Raw genomic sequence first — 21,645 nt, 5'->3', positions numbered from 1 at the left:
TAAGACGGCAAATACCTGGGGCTGGACAGGTGGCTCGGTGGTTAAGATCATATACTAATCATGTAGAGAACCAGAGTTCGGTTACCAGCACCCCATTTGGGTGGCTCACAACCATCTGCAACTCCATCTCCTAGGTATTCAATGCATAACCACATATGCATATACCGCAACTCTCTCACATGCACATACCCATACCCAGAATACTCATATATACAATTAAAAACAATACAAACAACTATTTTTTTTAATGGCATATTACTGGGCCTGGTAACATAGGCCTGTGATCCCAGCTACTCAGAAGACTGAATTGGGAGGATCAGCCTAGGCTACAAGGCCATCCTGAGCAACTTAGTGAGATTCAGTCTCAAAAGAAAACAATAGGTGTGGTGTAGAGGTTGTTGGATAGTGTGCAGTGATAGAGCCCTTACCTACCATATTCAAAATCCTAGATTCAATTTACAGTAACAGGAAAAAAAATTGAGAAGCAAAAATCAAATTGTCTCTGCCCAGAGAAGGAATTTAGCTGAGCCTTGAGTTGTAGTCCTTTCTACTATGATCTCTATGACTCTAGCTGTGTGACTTTACTATTCTCTCTCTCAGTTTTTTCATCTTTAAAATGGGAACAACTATAAGGACCACTTTGGTATCTATGAGAATTACATTAGATGATATGAACAGAATCACTTAATGTAATGCCAAGCAAAGAGCAACTGTGAATAAGCCTTAATTGTATTCTTTCTATAATAGTATCTCATATCCCAATCTTTGTCAGAAACTAAAAATGGCAGTTGAGAAGAGAGAAAGCCAGTCTTAATCTTATAGCATAAGAGTTTCAATGATGTCTCTAAAGCTTGATGCAGATGGAAGAGATGGGGTACTGTTTATGAAGAAAGGGGACCTGGAATGCCATTCAAAGGAAAGGAATGATAAAATGTATAAGACCTGTGGCCCTTTTTTAGGACCAAGATTTGTGGCTTCCCAAGAAGGTGAAAAAATGTGGGTAGATTTATACAGAGACCACTCACTTCCCTGATAGAAGCCAGCATCACTTCTATACAGAGTTCATACTGATTGCAACTGCGAGCTTTCTCAAGATGTAGATAAAAAATAAAAAACAAAGCAACAAAACACATGAACCTCAAGTGTACAGTCAGTATGCAAAGCTCCTCTTTGCAACCACAACAAACTTTGTTGAGTGGAATAATTTTTACAGGTAAATTCTGATTTTTTTTTGTTGTTGTCATTTCTTAGAGGCATTTTGATAGTTCTGCTTCATAAACTCCAATGATTCATCCTGATCCTGTGTAGCCAACAATGGGCAGATCAGCCTGAAGTGTGCCAAGGCAGTAGAAGCTCAAGCTGCCCTCATGATACATGTCACTCTGGTCCATCCTCTCTACAGATGCCACTTTCTGTTAACTTAGTTTTGACATACAGGGAAATGTACCAGGGTGGGTCACAAGAAGAAAAGCTATGGAAAAGATGAGCACACCCATATGTGATCATTTCTAATGCCTTTCCATGATGCATGAAGGTATATTTGGGAACAAAATGGACTTTTCACCAGGCCAGACTCCACCAGCAGCAACGCTAAGTTGAGTGGAGCTCAACACACACACACACACACACACACACACACACACACACACACACACACACCACCTTTGTTGCATTGTGCCATGTGATTGTAAAGGCACCCCAACTCTCCAATACTTCACTTTTTGCTCTGAGTGGGCTACAAGATAATGCCTCATATCTTCACATTCTCACACTACCTTCTTTCTCTGGCAGCCTCTTCCTAATGCCAGTTGAGAAAAATCCCACAAAATTATAATTTATTTCATACCACCACAGCTTTGTCTTTTCTACAGAATAAAAATCACCTTATCTCACTCAGAAAAACTCGCAAGTCCAATAATTAAAGAGGCAATCTGTAGTTTCAGGAAATGAGAAAGAAGAGTCTCTCCCTGGCCACCAAGTCCCTTGGGAATTAGCAAAATAAAGAAATTATGGGAAAGCTGTTCGATGCAATTCAAGAAGACATTACTGTCACTAAGTAGACTTGAACTTGTCACGGTGGTAAGAAGGGTAAATAAATGCCACAGAACAAAGGTGCTGCTGGGCAAACTGCATTCTGTTCGTAACTTTTATTCAAATATCTACATTACAAAAAGGTTGGACATTTCTAATTTCATCACTATCCTAATGATAAGAAAGCAAATTATGTCTTTCCTTACAAATGTTGGCACCTTCCACACTGAGCAATCATCCCCATGTCCCATGTTCCTCTTTCATTTCACCTTCCCTCCATCAACCTGGGTGTTTCTAGGGCTGTGAGCAATGAACTTTCCATCAGCTACATTTTCACCTAATTAACCCCCCTGATTACAATAATTAGTATTGATTCACTCTTTGAACGACTTCCCAGGTATTCAAGCACAATTCACACTTGCTATAAAGTTCCAGATATGAATAGTAGTCAGATGCTCTTTGTCATTTTTCCAGTCCCCAAAGGATATCTTGCAATTTTAATCCAGTCACATTAAAAAAAAGAAGAAGAAGAAGAAGAAGAGCCAATAAAGAAATGTTGTCAGGCTCCATCCTTACAAAGAAAAGAATTTTAATACATGGGAGGTTATAGATCGTGTTCTGTGGTCTGCTGTACACATTTATGTAAATACTCCTGAGGCTCCTATATAAAGGGGCTCAGGGTGCAATTGTTATTCTCCAGTGAAAGAAACCATTTTACCAGTTTGAATCTCTGCCTATTCCTTTTCTTCAGGTCTGAGGTTTAGAATTAAATTTTATTTCTACACTTGTTTGGGTTCCCATCCTGGAAAATCATTGCCCACAGAGTGATTAACATGATACATTATCTTGTTACTTTTGTAGATATGAGAAGAGACAAGTTTGCCAACAATATACTTTTTCTATTAGCATAGAGAAAAACACATTGTTCTGTATGATGGATGCTGGAATTGCATGTTGGGTGGGGGAGACATTTGGGGCCCCAAATTCTGGAAACTCATAATGTATCAAAGCACCAGAGAAGGGAGGAAAGCAGAATTTCCCCTGTTTCCGGCTTAACTGTGAGCACTCAGAAATTTAAGTGAATATATCACAGTTAAATAATTACCAATTTAGAAAACAAAAATTCAACACGGTGGTCTCCAAGTGATTTCTTTATTTAAATGAGGTTCTGACAAGCATCTAGCAAGCATGGAAGACTACTTTCCTCTCAGACCACACACACACACACACACACACACACACACACACACACACACACACACACACTGATTTGCAACCTGTGTTTTAGATTGAAAAATTTCCCATGAAAGCGGAACCTAGGTGTGCTGGTAACAGTTGGTTAGCCTCGGATATGAAGATTCACCCATTACCTTTTACGAGCTCATCCTAAAAGCAATTATTGGTATACCCAATGCAAGGAGCAGTTCAGATCCCATTGGAACTAAGGGAACATAACAAGCATGCCTTTAAAATCCACTCTATTCACAATGGATAACTTAAAGAATATTATTACATCGCACACACATGCTTTGGGTGTACCTAAGCTCTGAAAATATTACCAGCAGGAAATCTCAACTTGCAAAGGCAATTCTGGGTAACCGAAAACATTTATGTAAATAATTCTACCTTAAGTATTTAATAACATTTCACCTTAAGTTTAAAAAAATTAAAATTCATGTCCAAATATAAGGAATAACTGCTACTTCATAACTGTATTTTTATGAATAATATATACATCTCCTTCCTTATTGAGGGGGAGCATCGTCAGTTTGAACTAAAATCTATCAGGAAATATTTGAAACCAATTTTATTCATTTCAACAATTCCCCTTTTGTTTCTCAAATTAGGCCCTTAGTCTTATTCTATGAATTTATTAATATATATATATATATAATATATTGATCTGGCACAAACAGTACATCAAGCAAAGCACTAAAACATTGTAAATATATATTCTTCATAGACATCAACCTTAGGAAGAGGATTTTCATGTAAGTCAATTACTTACTATTTTACGATCTGTTCTTTTTACATCTAATGTGTAATAAAAATGGTTTCAACATTTGAGAAGTTTGAACCAGATTTTTCCATGTTCTCTTCTCCAGTCTCATAATTTTCACCTTAGACACCAGTGTTTATCTTATAAAATGAAGGGCATCTGAATAGGCGTGAAATGCTTGCATTGCAAAAAATGCAGTTTATAAGAATATAAGCATTAAGTCAGAGATCAGTATATTCCACCAAAGCCGTTAACACAACGAAGGAACAGAACAACAGTTTGTGATCAAAATTATAAAGGCAAAAGTTCTTACTTGTCCTTGGATTTCTAAACTGTTTATCTATGGATGCCAAATGAGAAGCTAAAAGCTAGGAATGCTGGTTACTTAAGCATTAAACATATCCCTGTTCACTTCTCTCTCATGCTACATTCCATAAGTCCCCGAAAAGGGCACATTTTAAAACCCTAAGCATTAAGTACAGTAGAAGCAGGTCTGATCAACAAGGCATTTGCCACAATGATAATAGTATTACAAGCATTCTCAATCAATAAGTTTTCTTTCGGTAGTTAACAGACAGGCAAGCCATAAATCTCTAACTTAATCCAGCCAACGTAACTGCAAAATGCAAAAAGCTCCGAGAACGGTAGATAATAAATTTTTAAAAGCATAAAACCACAAATAAGCAGACCCAAAGCTCTTCACTCTGATAGTCCATACAAACAAGATTATAGGAGATAAAAAGGGGTGTTGAGGAACACACACACACACACACACACACACACACACACACACACAGAAAAAAAAAACAGTCCAGACATGCATTAAGCTAGTTTGACAGCTCCATTGTTCGACCGGTCCCATTGTCAGACCCAAAGATGTATTCAGTGCTACAATGTCTGCTAGCAAATAAACAAAAGACTGCATTTTAAAAAGCAAAATGCCAATTCTATCATAATTCTCTCTCAGCTTCCCCAAAGGTCAGCTGTGCCTCCTTCTTGGTCTACGATAGAACCCCAACACCCATGCAGGAAGCAGATATCTGCTTCCCCACACATGAAGACCCAGGACGCCATGCATGAACAGAGGTCTCCAAACAGGTACACATTTTGGCAAACAGGATAAAGTGATCCAAACCTGATAACACAGAAGGACTATTTAGGTCGCTAAGTCCAGATTAGAGTGGTATTTGGAACGCAAGTCTAATATGGAGTCTCCTCAGCTCCTTTTTCGGTGATTATTCCATGCAGAGTGCATAATAATGAAAGAGGCTTAGACATTGCAAAGGAAAAGACGAACCAACAGCCAGATTCGGAACCCTTAAAACATCCACTGGCTGCTCATAGATAGCAGGGAGCAAATGCATGGTCTGCTTTCAAAAGGCAACTAGTACACATCCAACTCCCTCACAACAGTCCTTTTCCTTTCTCTCCCTGGCTCTCTCTTGTGCTCTCTCTCTCTCTCTCTCTCTCCCCCAATCTCTTGGTCTCAATTTCATTTCCCCCTCTCTGTTCAGATTCTTTTTTCCTCCTCCTTCTCTTCTAAGATAAGGAAGCTGCTTGATTCGGGGCAAGATTAGTGTCTCCACCAGCTCTCGGAACTAGAAAAGCCTATATTAAAAACAAAGGACCCAACAACATACCTTAAAAGCAGCTCCTCATTTCTCATAGTAACAGCGGATTTGGGACAGCGCATGCTTTCTACACTGATAGTCTCAACAAAAGCCAGTTCAGAAGTGCGCTCAAACATCAATGCCACAGTCGCTATTCACTAATGCGCCCCCTCTCCTCTCTCTCTCTCTCTCTCTCTCTCTCTCTCTCTCTCTCTCTCTCTCTCTCTCTCTCAATCCACTCTTCTCCTCTCAAATGCTGAATAGTATAGAAAAGGGCTCCTGCAGACTCACTAAGAAGAAATAATCCTCTCCGACAAGTTACGTTATCTAGGAATGTTTTTGCACTGGTGTGCTGTGTCTCCTATAGAGAGCTTGTTTGTATGCACTCAAAGCCTGGCTAGTGTTGGTTCTCCTAATTACTGTCTTAAAAACTAGAAAGATTTTAAGCAACTTGGTGACCTGTTATTTATATATACATTTAGTGGCAAAACCAATCTGACAGTTTTCACTATCAAGTATCAGCAAAGCATCACAGAGAACTGAAATTTGAACAGTTCAGTGTGCTCAGAAGGATTTTTGCCTCTCTTTTCTGGGACACTGCATTCACAGTTGGATTCATCTGTTCCTCTTCTCTTGTCCTCAGAAAGAGTGACAAGGTCAAGACCCTTAGCCCCACCCTGGATCATAGATGCAGAGAACAGAGACAGGGAGACTCTGAAGTGTTTTAACTCTGTGCACGCCAGAGTTCCTATAAATTAGAGCTTCATTCACCAGAAGCAGGGCATCAAGGAAGCAGGCACCACAAAAGTTGTTTAGTCACATCAAATACCTAATCAATAGATATAACTGCTTTGTCCCCAAAAGGCCTATGAGTGGCTTTTTTTTTTTTTTTTTTTTTTTTTTCCAAAATAAGAAAGTTTGCTACTCTGCTTCACTATATTCTCAGGGCTTTGCACATACAGTTGACCAGGGAAACATACATTCCCCTTTCTGATTATTGGAATAGGAAGAATTCCATGCATAATTAGCCAAATCAAATAGCAAGTTAAACACACACAGAGAAGACACAATGCTACCGAACTGAACAAGTAGTCATCCAAAGGGCAAGTTCAAACATCACTCCAGGAGGTGCATACTGACCTTGGAAGTTGAAAACACTGTCAGCTTGTATAGAATAACCTAGAACGTTTCAAAACAGATCTGGGTCAAAAATACTGGTGTGAATCCTGAATACTCATTTCTATGTGACATCAGTACGAAGTGTATCCTCCCTAGTAAAATTCTAGACGTGGAGGATAAATGAGAGTGGAGAAAAATAATGGTGGGCTCTGTTTTGCCACCCGTTTGAAGACCTGAAGTAATATACCCGATTCTCGCAAGATCCCTGACTTTTGAACTTGGTCTTAGTTCACAATAGGGACATGCAGATTTGGGAAAGGGGTTGAGGAGAAAACTCTTTAGTCTCTGCTACAGAGTAATCTTGCTTAGTGTATCAGTTAGGCCATGAAAATAAATGAAAGGGTAAGTCAACTGTCATTACCATTTCTACCCATCCATAAGACATGGTGAACCACTTGACAAAGGTCAGGGCCTGAAACAAGAGCCTTATTGTGAGTACAACTCAATTTTTACGCATCTTTGCTTCATTACAGTATATGAAAGTCACAGAGTAAATATATGAAAATGAATGACCTTGCCAGGAAATACTATCGTGTGAAACCCAACATGTTCCTTTGAAGTAGGAAAGGTACCATGTAAATGAACTTGGAACCAGAGAGACCTTGGGGAACTAGAGTGTGACCCTCTTCCACTTGTGGCTTGTGCTGAGTGTTGGGGCAGAAGGCTCTTGACCTCCTTGTAGCTCTCTTTGCCCTGTAGTTAAATGGAGCCAAGGAATGCTAATTTATTTTAAAGTACGTGAAGAGCCTATAATAAAACTGGGTATGTTTGGTTAGTGCAAATATTAATAAGAAGTGGAATGGTGGCATGGACATCTGGCATGAGTTTGTCTGATAGGGAAGGGTAAAAAATCCAATGCCCAGGCTGATGCTATGACAGTTCATGCAACTCTCCTTACATTTCAATGAATTATGGACCAGAATTGAAACAAACCACTAAATCTTTCCTATCTACCCACTTCCTTTTTAGTCTTGAGTCCTAAATAATGCAAAAACTACTGAAGTAAGGGTTACTACTTATCCCAATTCTACTAAGATGACAGACTGAGGACCTTACACACTCCAGTACATGTACTGAATATGGGATTGTGTGAATAGAACATGTATGCTATTTGTAATATTTGCATACCGTATAGGAAGCTTGTAACCCCAAGTGTACACTGAATTAACCTCTGCTCTTCCTCACAGATCCAATAGACTGTCTTGACTACTCTTATTGAATATTGATCCAATGAATATTTGTTAGTAAATGAATACCCTTTTAACCATTGAAACTGAGGAAAGAATCATTTCGTTTTCAAAATATGTGCTTTTCTTCACAAATACGAATAAAAATCTCCCATTTTAGGCGTGATTTGGCATAGATGACAACACAGGAAAGTTCCTTTCACACTACTGTGCTCTAAATTTCAAGGTCTTTTTGTTTTTAGCCATCCCACAACATTGATAAGGGTGGCATAATGTTACAGTCCCACATAAAAAGTTCAAGTGCAGGGAGATGGAGTGACCTGCCTACAGAAATGCAATAATGACCAAGTTTGGGAACTCTGTCTACTGCACCCTTGACACAGAGCTTGGCTTCTAGACACACTAGGCAGGACATGGCTTTCAAGGAACGTTTACTGTAATCAATCTGACGCTTTCTTAATGTGATCATAGCAGCCTGAGAGGAAAGATAGCAAGTTAATGAAAACTTAGTTAAAGCGCTGCTCCTCTGATACCAATTTTACACCAGTTCATTTCAAACTTTATTCCAATTGAAGATTAAAGCCACACAGACTAAGCACTCTTGAGGGCAAATTATTATTTGGGTCATCAACAATAGTTAATTTTAACAGTCTTGATTATTAAATTAGGTTTGTAGGGGAAATTTGTTTGAAAGAATTACAGTGGCAATTAACAAGGAGCCACAACAAAAACACAGATTGTTTCCATGCCCTCTATATTCAAAAAAGACAGTTTCACTTCATAAATTAAAACTTTAGCTAAGAATACAAATTTGGCAAAGGACAAAGTAGGAAAGTGTTGTGATGTGGGAATACTGGTGAGAGCTGAGAATCAGCCAACTTCTTGATCTTTCTGGATTTGAACTTCTCAAAAGTTTTTTGAAAGGTAAATTATATGTGAGTTTATTTCTGTTACAATTTCCAGAATCAAAAGTGAAATTTTCACATGCCGCATTAATGACTCCAACTGCTTTCCACCTTCTGTGCCTTGACTTTGCATTTTAACATTTGCATTTCGAAAGTAATAAAAAGGCACCATTTCAATAGGCTTGTGTAATACGAAGAGTGATAAGGATGTGGGGTCTCTACAGAACAAAATCCTTCTTTGATGAAAGGTTGGAGCACTACAGAAACCTAGCCTACCTCTCAGATCCACATCCTCAAAGGATAGTCTTGAAATGCAAGGGTACCAAGAATACCAAGTGTATTTGGCTTTGAGTTTCTGGTGTTAAGAATTGCCAGGTGTATTACTGGGTATACACCAGAAGGAGTCTAAGCCTGTGTACTACAGAGATACTTGTACATGCAGGTGCGTTGCTGTAGTTGTCACAATAGTCAAGACACAGAACTAGTCTAGATGTCTGTCAACAGATGGATGCATGAAGAAAGTGTGGTATACACAGACAATGGAGCTTTATTTAGGAGTAAAGAAGAATGAAATTATGTTGTTTTCAGGAAGATGGATGAAACCAGAGACCACCCAGTTAAGTGAGATAAGCAACACACAGACATCCTCTGTTTTCTCTCATCTGCTAAATCTGGATTCAAAATATATATTTACATGCATGTGTACCTAAAGAACAACACATAGGTGAAAGTAGAAAGGAAATAATGTAAGAGAAAGAAGAAGGGATCATAAGGGAGATAAAAGGAAGAGAAGAAATGGGAGGGGAAATAAAAAAGAAACAAAATTGCAAATTTTTTAATATGAGAATCATATTCATATATATATATATATATACATACCCATATATGTACATATATATGGAGGCGATATAAGAAAAGGTGATTAGGGGGCAAATATGAGCAAAGTATAATGATACATATGGAAGAATGTGTCATAAACAAAGCCATTATTTTTGTACCCTTACTAACCAACTAATCTAACAAAGGAATTGGGGAGTTGGGCGGGGGGCTCTGCTGGACCTGAGTTCAGGTCCTTAGTGACCACATGCAAGGCAGGCCCACTGGGGCATACCTGTAAAACCATCTCTGGAAGTATGAGGAAGCAGAGACTCGTGGATCCCTATAGCTCAATGGCCAGCCACTAACCAGCTGCTGGGCTCCATGTTCAGTGAGAAACTGTGTCTCAAAAAATAATGTAAAGAGCAACTGTGGTAAACACTCGATGTAAACCTGTGGTCTTCACACAATCGAGCACACACATATGAATATGTACATATAACACAAATACAAATACAAATGAAAGAATTACTTGGTCTTCATAAGAAACACTTTGCAAGCGTGAAAATCTGAGTTAGAATCCCCAGCACTCACATAAAATCTGGACATGGCTAGTCATACCTGTAGCCCCACCATTGAGAAGTGGAGACAGGAGTATCCTGAGGGTTTGCTGTCCAGCCAACCTAGAGGAAGTAGCAAACTATTGAGAGACCCTGTCTCAAGGGAATATGGGTCAAAGATGATAGAGGAAAACACCTGAAATTCTTTTCTGGCTTTCCATGTGATTGCATTGGTACACACACACACACACACACACACACACACACACACTGTATATATGTATGTATGTATATATGAAACATACCATATTTCTACCACAGATGGAAAGAATACACCAAAAAATTTCAAAGTAAATATGAAGTAAATGAATAAAGTTTAAAACAAATAGATTTCCAGATGCCAAGTACAGTGCAAACAATATGTTCTTAGTAACATCGATAAACACATGTGTAAATTTGTGTGTGGGAATAGATGTAGTTTCTTTCATTTCTGTTGCTATTGAACAAAAGACACAGGATCCTTTGACTTAAAGCTTGCCAACCTCAGAGGCAAAGTTTTTGTTGGTGTACTGGGGGCCAAGCAGAGAATTCAGCTTGGGGTGAGCCGTGGATAGGACTAACAGAGTGCTACAACCCTGTTCCTTCAGACCCCACAGCTCTCAGCTGGCTTGTACAGTAGAAGGGTGGGTGTGGGACACATTCAATGCCATAGGACATAGGTCTGAGCAGTCATGCCTCAATACACCAGACTGACAGCTGGTCCAAAGTAAAATCACAGTAGTTTGGTAAAGCAAATGTTTGATGGTATTCTGAGGAACTGTGTGAGAGTTCCCTTCAAAAGGAGTGCTCACTAATTATCTCCAACTCTCATGTGAGAAGCAGGTGGCAGCCATCTCAGCGACAAGAAGTGGCTTGAATTCCAAATGGAATGCTTCCCCCAAGTCATGGGACCATTTACTCATTTCAAAACTGAAGATGCTTCCTGGGGTGAATAGGGTAGGTGGATGAATAGTAAGAATAACTGTAATATGCCTTAAGGTAAAAGTGTTATATTTATCAATGAGTGTGTGTCCATAATAAACCAGGAAGTACTTAGGACTCCTAGAAGTCACTTGAAAATAGGTATGAGGTAAATCTAAGAGGCCATCTGATAAACTAATAATGACAGCTTGCTGTAAATGAAAACAGACATCAAACTTTGGAGAACTGTGTCTGTCCACTGAGGACAGAATGTAGAAGATTTTTCATTTACATCATCAACCATAAATAGCCTAGTTGGTAAAAATAACTAACTGACTATGAAATCTTACCACTTAGCAGACAACATTTTCACAATGAAACAGTCATTTTTGGCCAAATGATTTGCCAGCGGTAAGCCTGGGGCAGATCTATAGGAGAATGTCTTTAAGCTAGGTGGTAACAGTTGCATGAAAAATATGACAAATACATTCCTAATATTTGTATCACATTGGTTTATTTGTATGAATGTGCTCACACATGCATGCGTGCACATGTACACTTGTGGACGTGCACATGTTTTTTTTGTACACTTTGGTTCTTCCCTTCCACTGTGTGGGTCCTATAGGTCAGACTCAGGTCATCAGGCTTAGCTGCAATTCTCTTTACCCACTAAAGCATCTTGCTTGCCCCACGTTTCCTCTTTTTAAGCAAACATATGCATAAGCAACTGCTTTCCTGCTTGTTCAAACTGTCAGAGGCCCAATGCAATGTCGTCACTATTCATGCACTGTAAAAGGGAATGCAGATTTTACTGCACTTGGGGAAGCCCCCTCTCTCAGTGATTTCCATTCTAGCAAATGCAGAGAGGTAAGCTGCACAGCATGAACAAAGAACACGATTGGGGCTGAACAAAACTTCCTTTTAAAAGACTGAGACCAAGATGGCGATTTATATAGGGAAAAAAAGTAAAAAAGAGACCAGGATGGTCTGGGGAAGATGGTTTTGAACCTATCACAATGCATTTATACTTGTCAGAGTAGCGAGGTGACTCTAGGGCTACTTTTCTTTCTGTGGCACCTTCTGAAGCTACAGGCTTATTTATTATTTGTTCCTCCTATCTGAATTTACATCACTTGGGATCAAGAAGACACTCATTTTTTCACCACTATAAAACACGGTGGAGCCTAGGGTGGACACTTCATAAATTCCTGTCTGGTGGCTAGAGTTCTCTGCGTAGTATTCTCTCCTGATACATTGTCTACTCTCACTGGCTGGCTTTCATTTTATACTATTTCTAAAAGTCTTGTCAAGCCCAATGAAAAGTAGCTACTGAGTCATTAGGCAAGAACCTGAGAGGTCCAGAAGATTAGGAAGGTCCTGTTCCTAACTTAAGGACTTTCATGTGCCTAGAGCTTGGATCCTAGGGTTTTTTTTTTAATATTTGTTTGAACTTTAATTTTTATTATATTTCATTTATTTTGTGTCTGTGCATGAGCCTGTGCTTGTATGTGTGTGGGTATGTGCTGACCACAGCACACAGATGGAGATCAGAGGAAGCCTGTGAGTCAGTTCTCTTCTCCAATATGTGGGCCTCAGGGATCCAACTTGGGTCATCCTACTTGTCAGCAGGTGCCTTAACCTACTGAGCCATCTTTCCAACCCAAAGCTCTTTTTTTGTTGTTTTTGGTTTTTCAAGACAAAGTTTCTCTGTGTAGCTTTGGAACCTGTCCTAGAAATCACTCTGTAGCCTGGGCTGGCCTTGAACTCACAGAGATCCACCTGCTTCTGCCTCCCAAGTGCTGGGATTAAAGGCGTGCGCCGCCACCACCGCCTGGCCAACCCTAAGCTCTTTAAAGCAGCTGTAAAGAGGTAAGAGTCTATATTTCTTTTAGTGCTTTCTATAAAAGTGGGTGTTTGGGACTTGTTAAGTTGCAGGCTGATGAGACTAGATGAGACTTTCAGATTCGGGGCAATGGGAGTGGAAGGGTAGTTTGGGTACCATCTTGACAAGAACCTGACATCTTTGTAGGCAAGGAAGAAGAATTAGAAGTTAGACAGCCTTTTCTCCTCTCCCTTGGTTCCCAACGTGGGTCTGTTGTACGCGTCTAGCTAGTTAGTTGTGACACGGCACTAAGTGTGGGCCTCAGCTCAATTCTCTCCGTGCATCCTGTGTTCTAGTTCCTTTTCACTTCAGTGGCTTCCACAGCAAATGGCATTCTTACCTGTTCTTCCTGCTGTGGGAAACAGGGCAGGCTATTAACTGCCACGAACATTGCCTGCAATCAGTTCCTAATGAATCATAGCCTTACATTTTAAAGGGTTTTACATTGAATGCTGTTTTTCTTTGCTGGGACAGACATGTAATGTTGTTTTGAGTTCTTTATTACCATTAAACATATTAGTATAATTAGGGTATATATAATAAATGTCTTAAGAACGTGATTAAGTCGTACTTCAAAAGAACATTTCTGACAAGTTAAATAGAGGCCTGGAAGTAATGAAGACAGGGCAGAGAGCAGTTAGAAGCTGAGTGAGGAAGGCTACTGATTTCATGCTGGAAATTTGGGGTAAGAAGGCACAGAAAGCTCTGGGCTCTATAAAGAAACTGTTTCTACTTGGAGTCAGAACCAAGAACAGGACAGAGAAGGAAGCAGTTGGGAAGTCACTGTGCAGATAAGAATGGGCGAGGCTTTGAGGGAGGTTCTTCCATGAATTGGCCACTGTTTATCTGCTAGGCCTGTGCAAGATGTTTCACTACAGATCCAATCACTAAATCCAGTAAATACAAAGTATCGTTCTTTAACTATGAAGAGACTGCTTGCTTTGGAGATTAGGAAAACCCCAAGATAACAGGCACAGGTGGGAGTGAAGCCCAGTTCTTTTCCCAGTTCCACACTACTTAGCAGCTACAGAAAGGAGAATGCTCACACATCTCTGTAGTGGCAGAGTCATGATACAGACAGCTGGGCAGGTGGGAAGAGCACAAGAGAGGAGCTGAAGATAATGATGGCATGTTTTCAGCATGGGGCATTTGGCAAATCATGCTATCATTGACTGAAACAGACAATGGACACACACAGACACACACAGACACACACACACACACACACACACACACACACACACACACACACTTTGAAAATCAGGGTAGATAAGGAAGTTATTTTGATCCACTGAGAACAGACTGAGCTCAGGATGCCCACAGGCAGATCTGGGTTGAGGATGCAGTTAGCAACATGGTTGTGGGTGAGATCAGCCAGGAAAAGAATTGAGAGCGAAATACAAAGAACTGAATTAAGATCAGAATCCCAGGTGAATCAACAGTTGAGGAAGAATTGAAGGAGAATGCTTCAGTGAAAAAGAGCTAAACATATTGCAAAGTTACTTAGACCTAGTTGAAAGGTCTAAGTATGGACTACATTAAAAGTTATTAGTTAACTTGAGCTGAGTGTTAACTAAGTATTTGTATGCTAGATGGAAAACAAGCAGTGCAAATAAAAAAAAAACAGTGGAGTTTCAAAAAGCCAATTGGTAATTGGAGTAATAATTAGAAGGCAGCCTACTTTTAGTTGGGAGCAGGCTACTTTGAACCCACAAACTTGCCAAAAAAGGAGGTAGAGACACATCCTACAGGGCCAAAGTAAAATTCTAGCTTGACTAGACTGTAGCCAAACATTCAGCTGCTTGCCCTAACCACTGAGATAAATATGAATGTGTTGAGCTGTCCTCCACCATCTCTTCCAGTACATAAATAAAAGTCAAGGTGAAGGGGTGTATAACCAAAATATATGCTTTTAACAGGCACGTGGAAGCTCATATTTGAAAAAAAGAAAGAGAGAGAGAGAGAGAGAGAGAGAGAGAGAGAGAGAGAGAGAGAGAAAGAAAGAAAGAAACAGTAAAAGTAGTTCTTGAAGGTATCTGAATTTTGTCTGATGAAGATCTCAAAAGTCAAAAGGAGTCACAAACTCTAAACTTAGATAAATCTTTCTATGTCACTCATAAGATTTAAAGCATTATATAATTAAAGAAAAGTGCCTATAAGGGTTCAGCTCACCAAATATTGACAGACTGAGCATCCACAGGCAATCAGCCCCCAGACTAAAACATCCTGGTGACTAGGGATTTAGCTCAATGGTAGAGGACCTGGTCAGCATGAGTAGGGCCCTGGATTTCATCTCCAGGATTTCAAAACATCAAACCAAACCAAACTAAAACCTTGTGTCTATTTTTGGCCCTGTAACCAAAGCATGATTTGTTGACTATAAAAAGAAATGATCTAGAATGTATGCAAGTAAAAACTGCCAGAAATAATGGGGCATTTTGAACAATACTTTCTCCAGAATGTGTCCAATTTCCACCATCCATATTCTCCTAATTCACATCACCATAAGTCTAAGGGATCTACCAATTACTTGCTAGTCTCTTGGGTTTTGATCACTCCTATGCATTTGAGGCAGAATTATTTAGAAACAAACTATGGTCATAACTATCTCCAGCTAAAATCTCATCAGAACTTCAAATGTCTTACCACTTTCTATACAGTCCAATCCATGTAAGATCCACCTATACCCAAAGGGCCACCACCTATAGGATCAACTTATCTGTCAGTTGTACATTATGCTCTTTGCACTTGGAACTTCTTCCAGTCCTAAAGATAAGATTTCTCTTTCTTCTGTGCTTCTGTTCATGCTTTTTCCCACAAAGCTCCAGTCGTCACTAGCACCTCACTACGTATATTTTTGTCCATCCTTCAGGCCTCGGCTAAAGTACAAAGTTCTAGGCACAAAACAGATGCTAAGAAACATTGGCTGTTGGCATATATGAATAATATATTGAAAACATCACTTCAATGGCAAATGATATACAAAGATTCCTTAATATATTCTCAGTTTAAAAAAAAAAAAGCTAAAACTCGTGGTGACCAAGCACCTCTTTTTCTAAGGACTACAGAATTGACTCTCTAACACTGAATTGCATAATGGGGTATTCAAAAGCAGCACTAGACACAGCCTCTGACTGAGGAATTAATAATCATGTTGGAAGAAGACAAGTGACAGGTGAGTTGAAAAATATGTATCTTATACTGAGAGGTATTGTGAGCTGCAAGAGCTCCCAGACACTGCATATGGTAAGAGTCAGTGCAAGCAAATGAATGGATAAGGAAAATGTAGTGTTCATATATAGAGGAGATTCATTCCCTGTGAAGGATGAAATGATGTCATTTTCAAGAAAAGAGATGCAACTGGAGCTCATTGTGTTTAGTGAAACAAGCCAGACCCAGGAAGACAAATAGCATAAGTCTACTCTCATATGCAGAACTTTGATTTAAATATATTTACATACACATGTCTATGAAGAAAGGGAACTATGTGTGGGGAGAAAGGATCTGAAGTGAAGGAGAAAGAAACAAAAGAGGGTATGAAAGACAAAAATAAATAGCACATATTTTCTCTCATATAGACCGAAACACTAATACTTTAATAGTATGAACTATAAGGCAGACTTCTTTTGTTAGGAAGGGGACCAGTAGCAGTTTGGAAGGAAGAATGAGGAGAGTGGGGGGGGGTGAATATGAGCAAATACAAAGATATATACATGTGGAAATGTCATAATTAGGCACATCATTTTGTATATCAACTAAAACTAAGTTAAAATTTACCAAGAAACAATAAATAATAAATAAGCACATAAAATGGAGAAGAGAGAAATGTTAGCCAAACCAGCAGAGGCCTTGGGACAATCTTGCAGTGAATGCTTTCATTTGGTTAGGCCATGGGTGAAAAGTAGTGAGGAACCCACTCAGAGGTGACGAGTCTAAGGTTTGAAGAGAGGCCATGGAAGCAAGCCTGAGGAGGGCAGCATGGGCTGCCAAGGGTTGTAAAACAGATACTTGCAACACCAAAGCCACACGGTGGATCCTGTACATCGGGAAAAGCTATCTGTGTTTAGTATAATAAAGGATGGCTGGTCCATGGAACTTCTGCATCAGTAAGTGACAATATTCTCTGAATAAGCCAACAAGGAAGTAAAAAGCAGATTGGGGAACTTGTGTCTTAGAGAAATAGCATAATGTTCCCAGGTGAACATGAAAACTCTCAGAGAGAAAAAAATATCCAGACTGTGGCCACGGTGAGATAAAAGAAAGGCCAGCCATCACAGACATAGTGAAACATCCTCTTCTTCCAATCACTTTTTGACAGTGACAGCCTCCAGTTTGCTCTGCTCTCTCTTGTATAATATTAGAGGGACCAGCCTTAATATTATACATCCCAGGGGCTCAGAAGAGAGAACTACTAACGGCGAGGACTGTTTTCAGGAAACAGAATCTCAGCACACCGAGCTCTATAGTCCACTTGCTTTAATTCCTCTGGCATAACATCCTTTAATACACAGCTTCAGTTCTGTTCTCATGTCTGGCTCCTTTCTTGGCTGATTTCTCTCTATATTTATCTACTGCTTCCTGTAAGTTCTATCTTAATTCTCTTGTCTTAACTCTGCCTCATCTAGGTCCTTTTCATCTTGTTCTTACCCAGCTAGTACTTCCCCATCTGACTCTTCCTCATCTTCCATCTCATTCCTCTAGTCCTCTCTTCTAGCCCTTCAATCTAATTCTTCCCCATCTCAGTTTGTTCCTCTCAAGTTCTTACCTGTCTAGTTCTTCCATTCTCTTTTCTCTTCTCCGTTCCCATTCCCGTGTGTCTCCCCCCCCCACCCCCCACCCCCCGGAAGTCCTGGTATATAAATCCAGGCTTCCAGGATCAAATGGAGGGGTGATAAGAATCACATTGAGAGGCAATAACCGTTAATTATCATTTGCAACCCCAAAGGGAAGTGACCAATGGGGAAATGAATTAACTAAAGGCTAAATTCTGGTAATATCTAAGAAGAGGGATCTTATGTGCTCAACTAATAAACTCTTAAACGTGATTAGTAGAAAATGTTAAGAATCTATAAGTTGCTAGGTCAATGGGAGAAAATAAAACTGTCTTCTTTTTTCCTGTGGCTCATATCTGTCCAAGCCATCTGCCGTTTTTCTGCAGGGTGGGGGAAGTGTGGTTAGTTACTAGGCAACCTGTGTACAGCTAGATGCCTCTGGTGATAGTTAAAGGGAGATCTGGAACTAACTAGAGGTAAGGTTTGGGAAAGCAGGAAGTAAAGCTTAATTGGCACATCCGCCAGGCCTTCTCAAATGGGTAGCCTGGATGCTTAAGTCTGTTCTTAGAAAGTACAGAGGTATCGCTGATAAGGTACTTTCCTCTATCTGGGGATGGACCTGGCCGGATGCTGCCAATGATGATAATTACAGGGAGGCTTGAACTGGGGTTCTGGCTGAGAATAGCTGTCATAGATAACTCAGAAGGTTATCTAAATATTCCTAGAAGTGGTTAGGTAAGGAGTTAGAGGTCTATAAAGTTAGTAAGGCTGTAAGAAAGGAGGGTCCGAGCTAAATTGTGTAAAGCTATTACTTAATGTCCACTTGACCTAGGTGGTATCTCCTTATGGAATTTACCTTAAATCAGGAGACTTACATGTGGACTGTTATTACTGCTAGTCCTTGAAAGTGGCCACGGGAGATATCTGATTCCAGAGAAAGCCTTTCCTGAGGCTGTTCTCCAAATACCTGGAATGTGTATGTCCAGAGAGTGATCAGTCCACACTGTTAGCCCTTCTTAGAGAAAAGTCAATTGGGAAAACTATGAAGGCACACATGATTTTCATAAAAGAATACAGCTGATATATAACAAGCCAAGTGACACCAAAAACTCCTTGGGATTTGGCTTCCTCTGGAGGAATTCCCTGATCCCTCCAGGTAGTGACTTTGCCATAACCAGCTGAGTTCTTATGATATATTCCTGCGGCCTGCAGCAGCTCTCTAGCTTTAAAACTGCCCAGATGCCTTTATTAGTCAGTTGGGGGCTGCTATAGCAAAATACTATAGGGCCTTAAACTATGGGCATAAAATTCACAGAGTTCTGGAGGCTGGAAGTCAAGATCAAGGTAACAACAGGGTTGGTTTCTTTCTGGGTCTTTCTTGCATTGTGGTACCATTTTCTCTTTTTATAAGGCCAGCAGTCCCTTTGGGTTGAAACCCTACATTTCCAGCTTCAGTAAGCTTAACTAGCCCCTTAAAAGTACTATCCACATACAATCACACTCTGAGGTATGGGAGGTTTGGACTTCAAGGGAATTGGAGGAGGGTTATTATATAAATATGACTTCTGGGGTGTGATTCTAAGGAGGTTTTAAGGAAATATGGTAAATTTTAGGTTTTTTCTTTTTTCCCCGGTAAGTATGAGGCATTCCTATGGACTAAACCATGTCCTCTTCCAAACTTACTCACCCCTCCCTTATCATCTATCATCTATGTGACATATGCATGTATCTGTAATCTATCCACCATCTATGTATGTATGTAGTATGTATGTATGTATGTATGTATGTATGTATGTATGTATCTATCTATCTATCTATCTATCTATCTATTTGCTCATCCATCCATCCATCCTTCCACCTATCATTTACCTATTGACTCTACTCATTCTATGTCTTTGGTTGCCTAAATCCTGATGGATGTACCCCTTCTCTGAAATATTTCACTTCACTTCCTCTAAACATTGAACAGACTTCTCTTGCACCCTTTTCATGCTTCATTGTCATAATTTGTGTGGAAGATTGGATTATTTTGCCTATTATTCATGCTCTGCCCCTATCATGTGACTTAATAGTGCACTGGAGTGGGTAGACTGCGTGTATTCGCTCCACTGTCAGTAAGCTTGACAACAGGACCTGCTTCAGCTATTAAAATGTAAGTAGATGCTGTGTGAAATGTTCCTGTGCAGAGAGGGGTTTTTAGGTGTTGTGGCCCATCATGAGAAAAACATACACCCCTGGGAATCTGCTGACTTTTCTATGTGAGCCCCAGAAGGCATACAAGAAGAGATCTGAGCCTACTCAATAATGGGAGCCAAGCACAGCTGACTCATAGCCTGAAAGAGAGCCACCCAGCCTAGCTCTGCCAAACTGCCCTCGATCTGCAGGCTTGCAGATGGAAGAAGTGTTTACTGTTGCAAGTCCCTCCAGCATGGAAGGAGCTGTGTGGAGCTTGCTGCAGCCACTGACTAGTCAACTCATTTCTCGTATATGCCCCAGTTAGTGCTGGCTTCTTGAGTGATAATTTACATGTCTCCAGTACCTGCAGAGGGGACTGACACACTGTAGTGGCCCAGTCAATACACAATCAGATAAACAAACAAAATAATTGAAGAGGTACATTGAAGAAAGGTGTGACAAAGCCATGTTTAGGAAACAAAGGGATAAATGTATGGAATGGAAATGAGATGTGAGCTGGTAGGCAGCATTGTTTGAATTCAAAAGATTATGGGATTAGAAAGCGATTTGCAAGGAGGCTAGGGGATTTGAAACCAGCCTTGGCTTGGCTATGTAGTAAGGCACTGTCTCAAGAAGTTAAGACAATCATCACCAACAATTACCAAACAACAACAAAAACTCACATTAATAACACCTGAGCAGAAGAAAACAAACAAACCACAAAGCGTGATTTGTGTTTTATATTCAGATGATCAGGGACTAGAGAGACAGCTCAGCTGGGACAGTGCTTGCCTAGCGTACAAAGCCCTGGGCTCCGTCTCCAGCGCTGGTCATGCTGGCACATAACTGCAACCCCTGTGCTTGGAAGGTAGATGCGACAGGATCAAAAGTTCAAGGTTATCCTTAGATATGTAGCAAGCTTGAGGCCACCCTCGGCTGCGTGAGAACCATATACATATTTTAACACACTCAGATGATCAAAGGTTCCAGATTGCAGCAGCATCATGTGACAAGCACACAGGACACAACTGTAGCACCCCAACAACTGAAGTAATCTTTTGGGGATACTTCTTTTTGTCTACCAGGCCTTTGGAACAGCTGCAGTTCCTGTCTTTAGCCACATGTAATACAGGGAAACAAAGGACGAGAAGAGATACTCCTCCAGAGAATTCAAGACAACAAAACTATAGGAAAATAAAACTTTATTTATTCTCCCACCGAAAAACCTTGCTTTTAGGTGTCCATCTCATTTGATCCAGACAATCTATCTCCATCTCCCTTGATCTACTGATGGTTTTTGCTCCTGACAGAGAGGTGTGACACCACATCTGAGCTTTTGGAGGGTCTTTGGTCACCAGAGGTCTCTGCAGCCTGTCCTCCTCAATCTCCTCAGCAAGGGATGTTCCAACAGGGACTCTTGTCACATTCTCTTAGTACATATGTCATTAGCCTGTCATTAGGAGACAGCTTGAAGAATTCCAAATTCATTAGCTGTCTGCAGCTGAACTTCGTAAAATTTTGCCTTCCATTGAACAAATAGCACATGCATGTACCATGTGCATGCACATA

The 21,645-nt window shown here is 40.1% G+C and overlaps 1 protein-coding gene across 19 annotated transcripts in view; it reads right to left on the bottom strand.

Annotated features, from left to right (window-relative positions):
* Celf2 (CUGBP Elav-like family member 2) overlaps positions 1-21,645 on the bottom strand; it is a 640,994-nt gene that overhangs the window by 328,160 nt on the left and 291,189 nt on the right. For 6 of the 19 annotated variants that reach the window (XM_037206436.1, XM_028891957.2, XM_037206442.1 and 3 more), the window contains exon 1: positions 5,671-6,767. The exons of 4 other annotated variants lie outside the window; for them this stretch is intronic. In XM_037206436.1, the coding sequence (XP_037062331.1) occupies positions 5,671-5,777 (107 nt within the window). In that variant the 5' untranslated portion in view covers positions 5,778-6,767. 9 more of the 19 variants (XM_028891987.2, XM_037206439.1, XM_037206444.1 and 6 more) reach the window with 4 other exon arrangements.

This window comes from Peromyscus leucopus, chromosome 5, assembly GCF_004664715.2.
Source record: "Peromyscus leucopus breed LL Stock chromosome 5, UCI_PerLeu_2.1, whole genome shotgun sequence".
NCBI classification, from domain to species: Eukaryota; Metazoa; Chordata; class Mammalia; order Rodentia; family Cricetidae; genus Peromyscus; species Peromyscus leucopus.
Note: the sequence above shows the minus strand (reverse complement) of the source record. Positions and strands in the feature narration are given on the sequence as shown.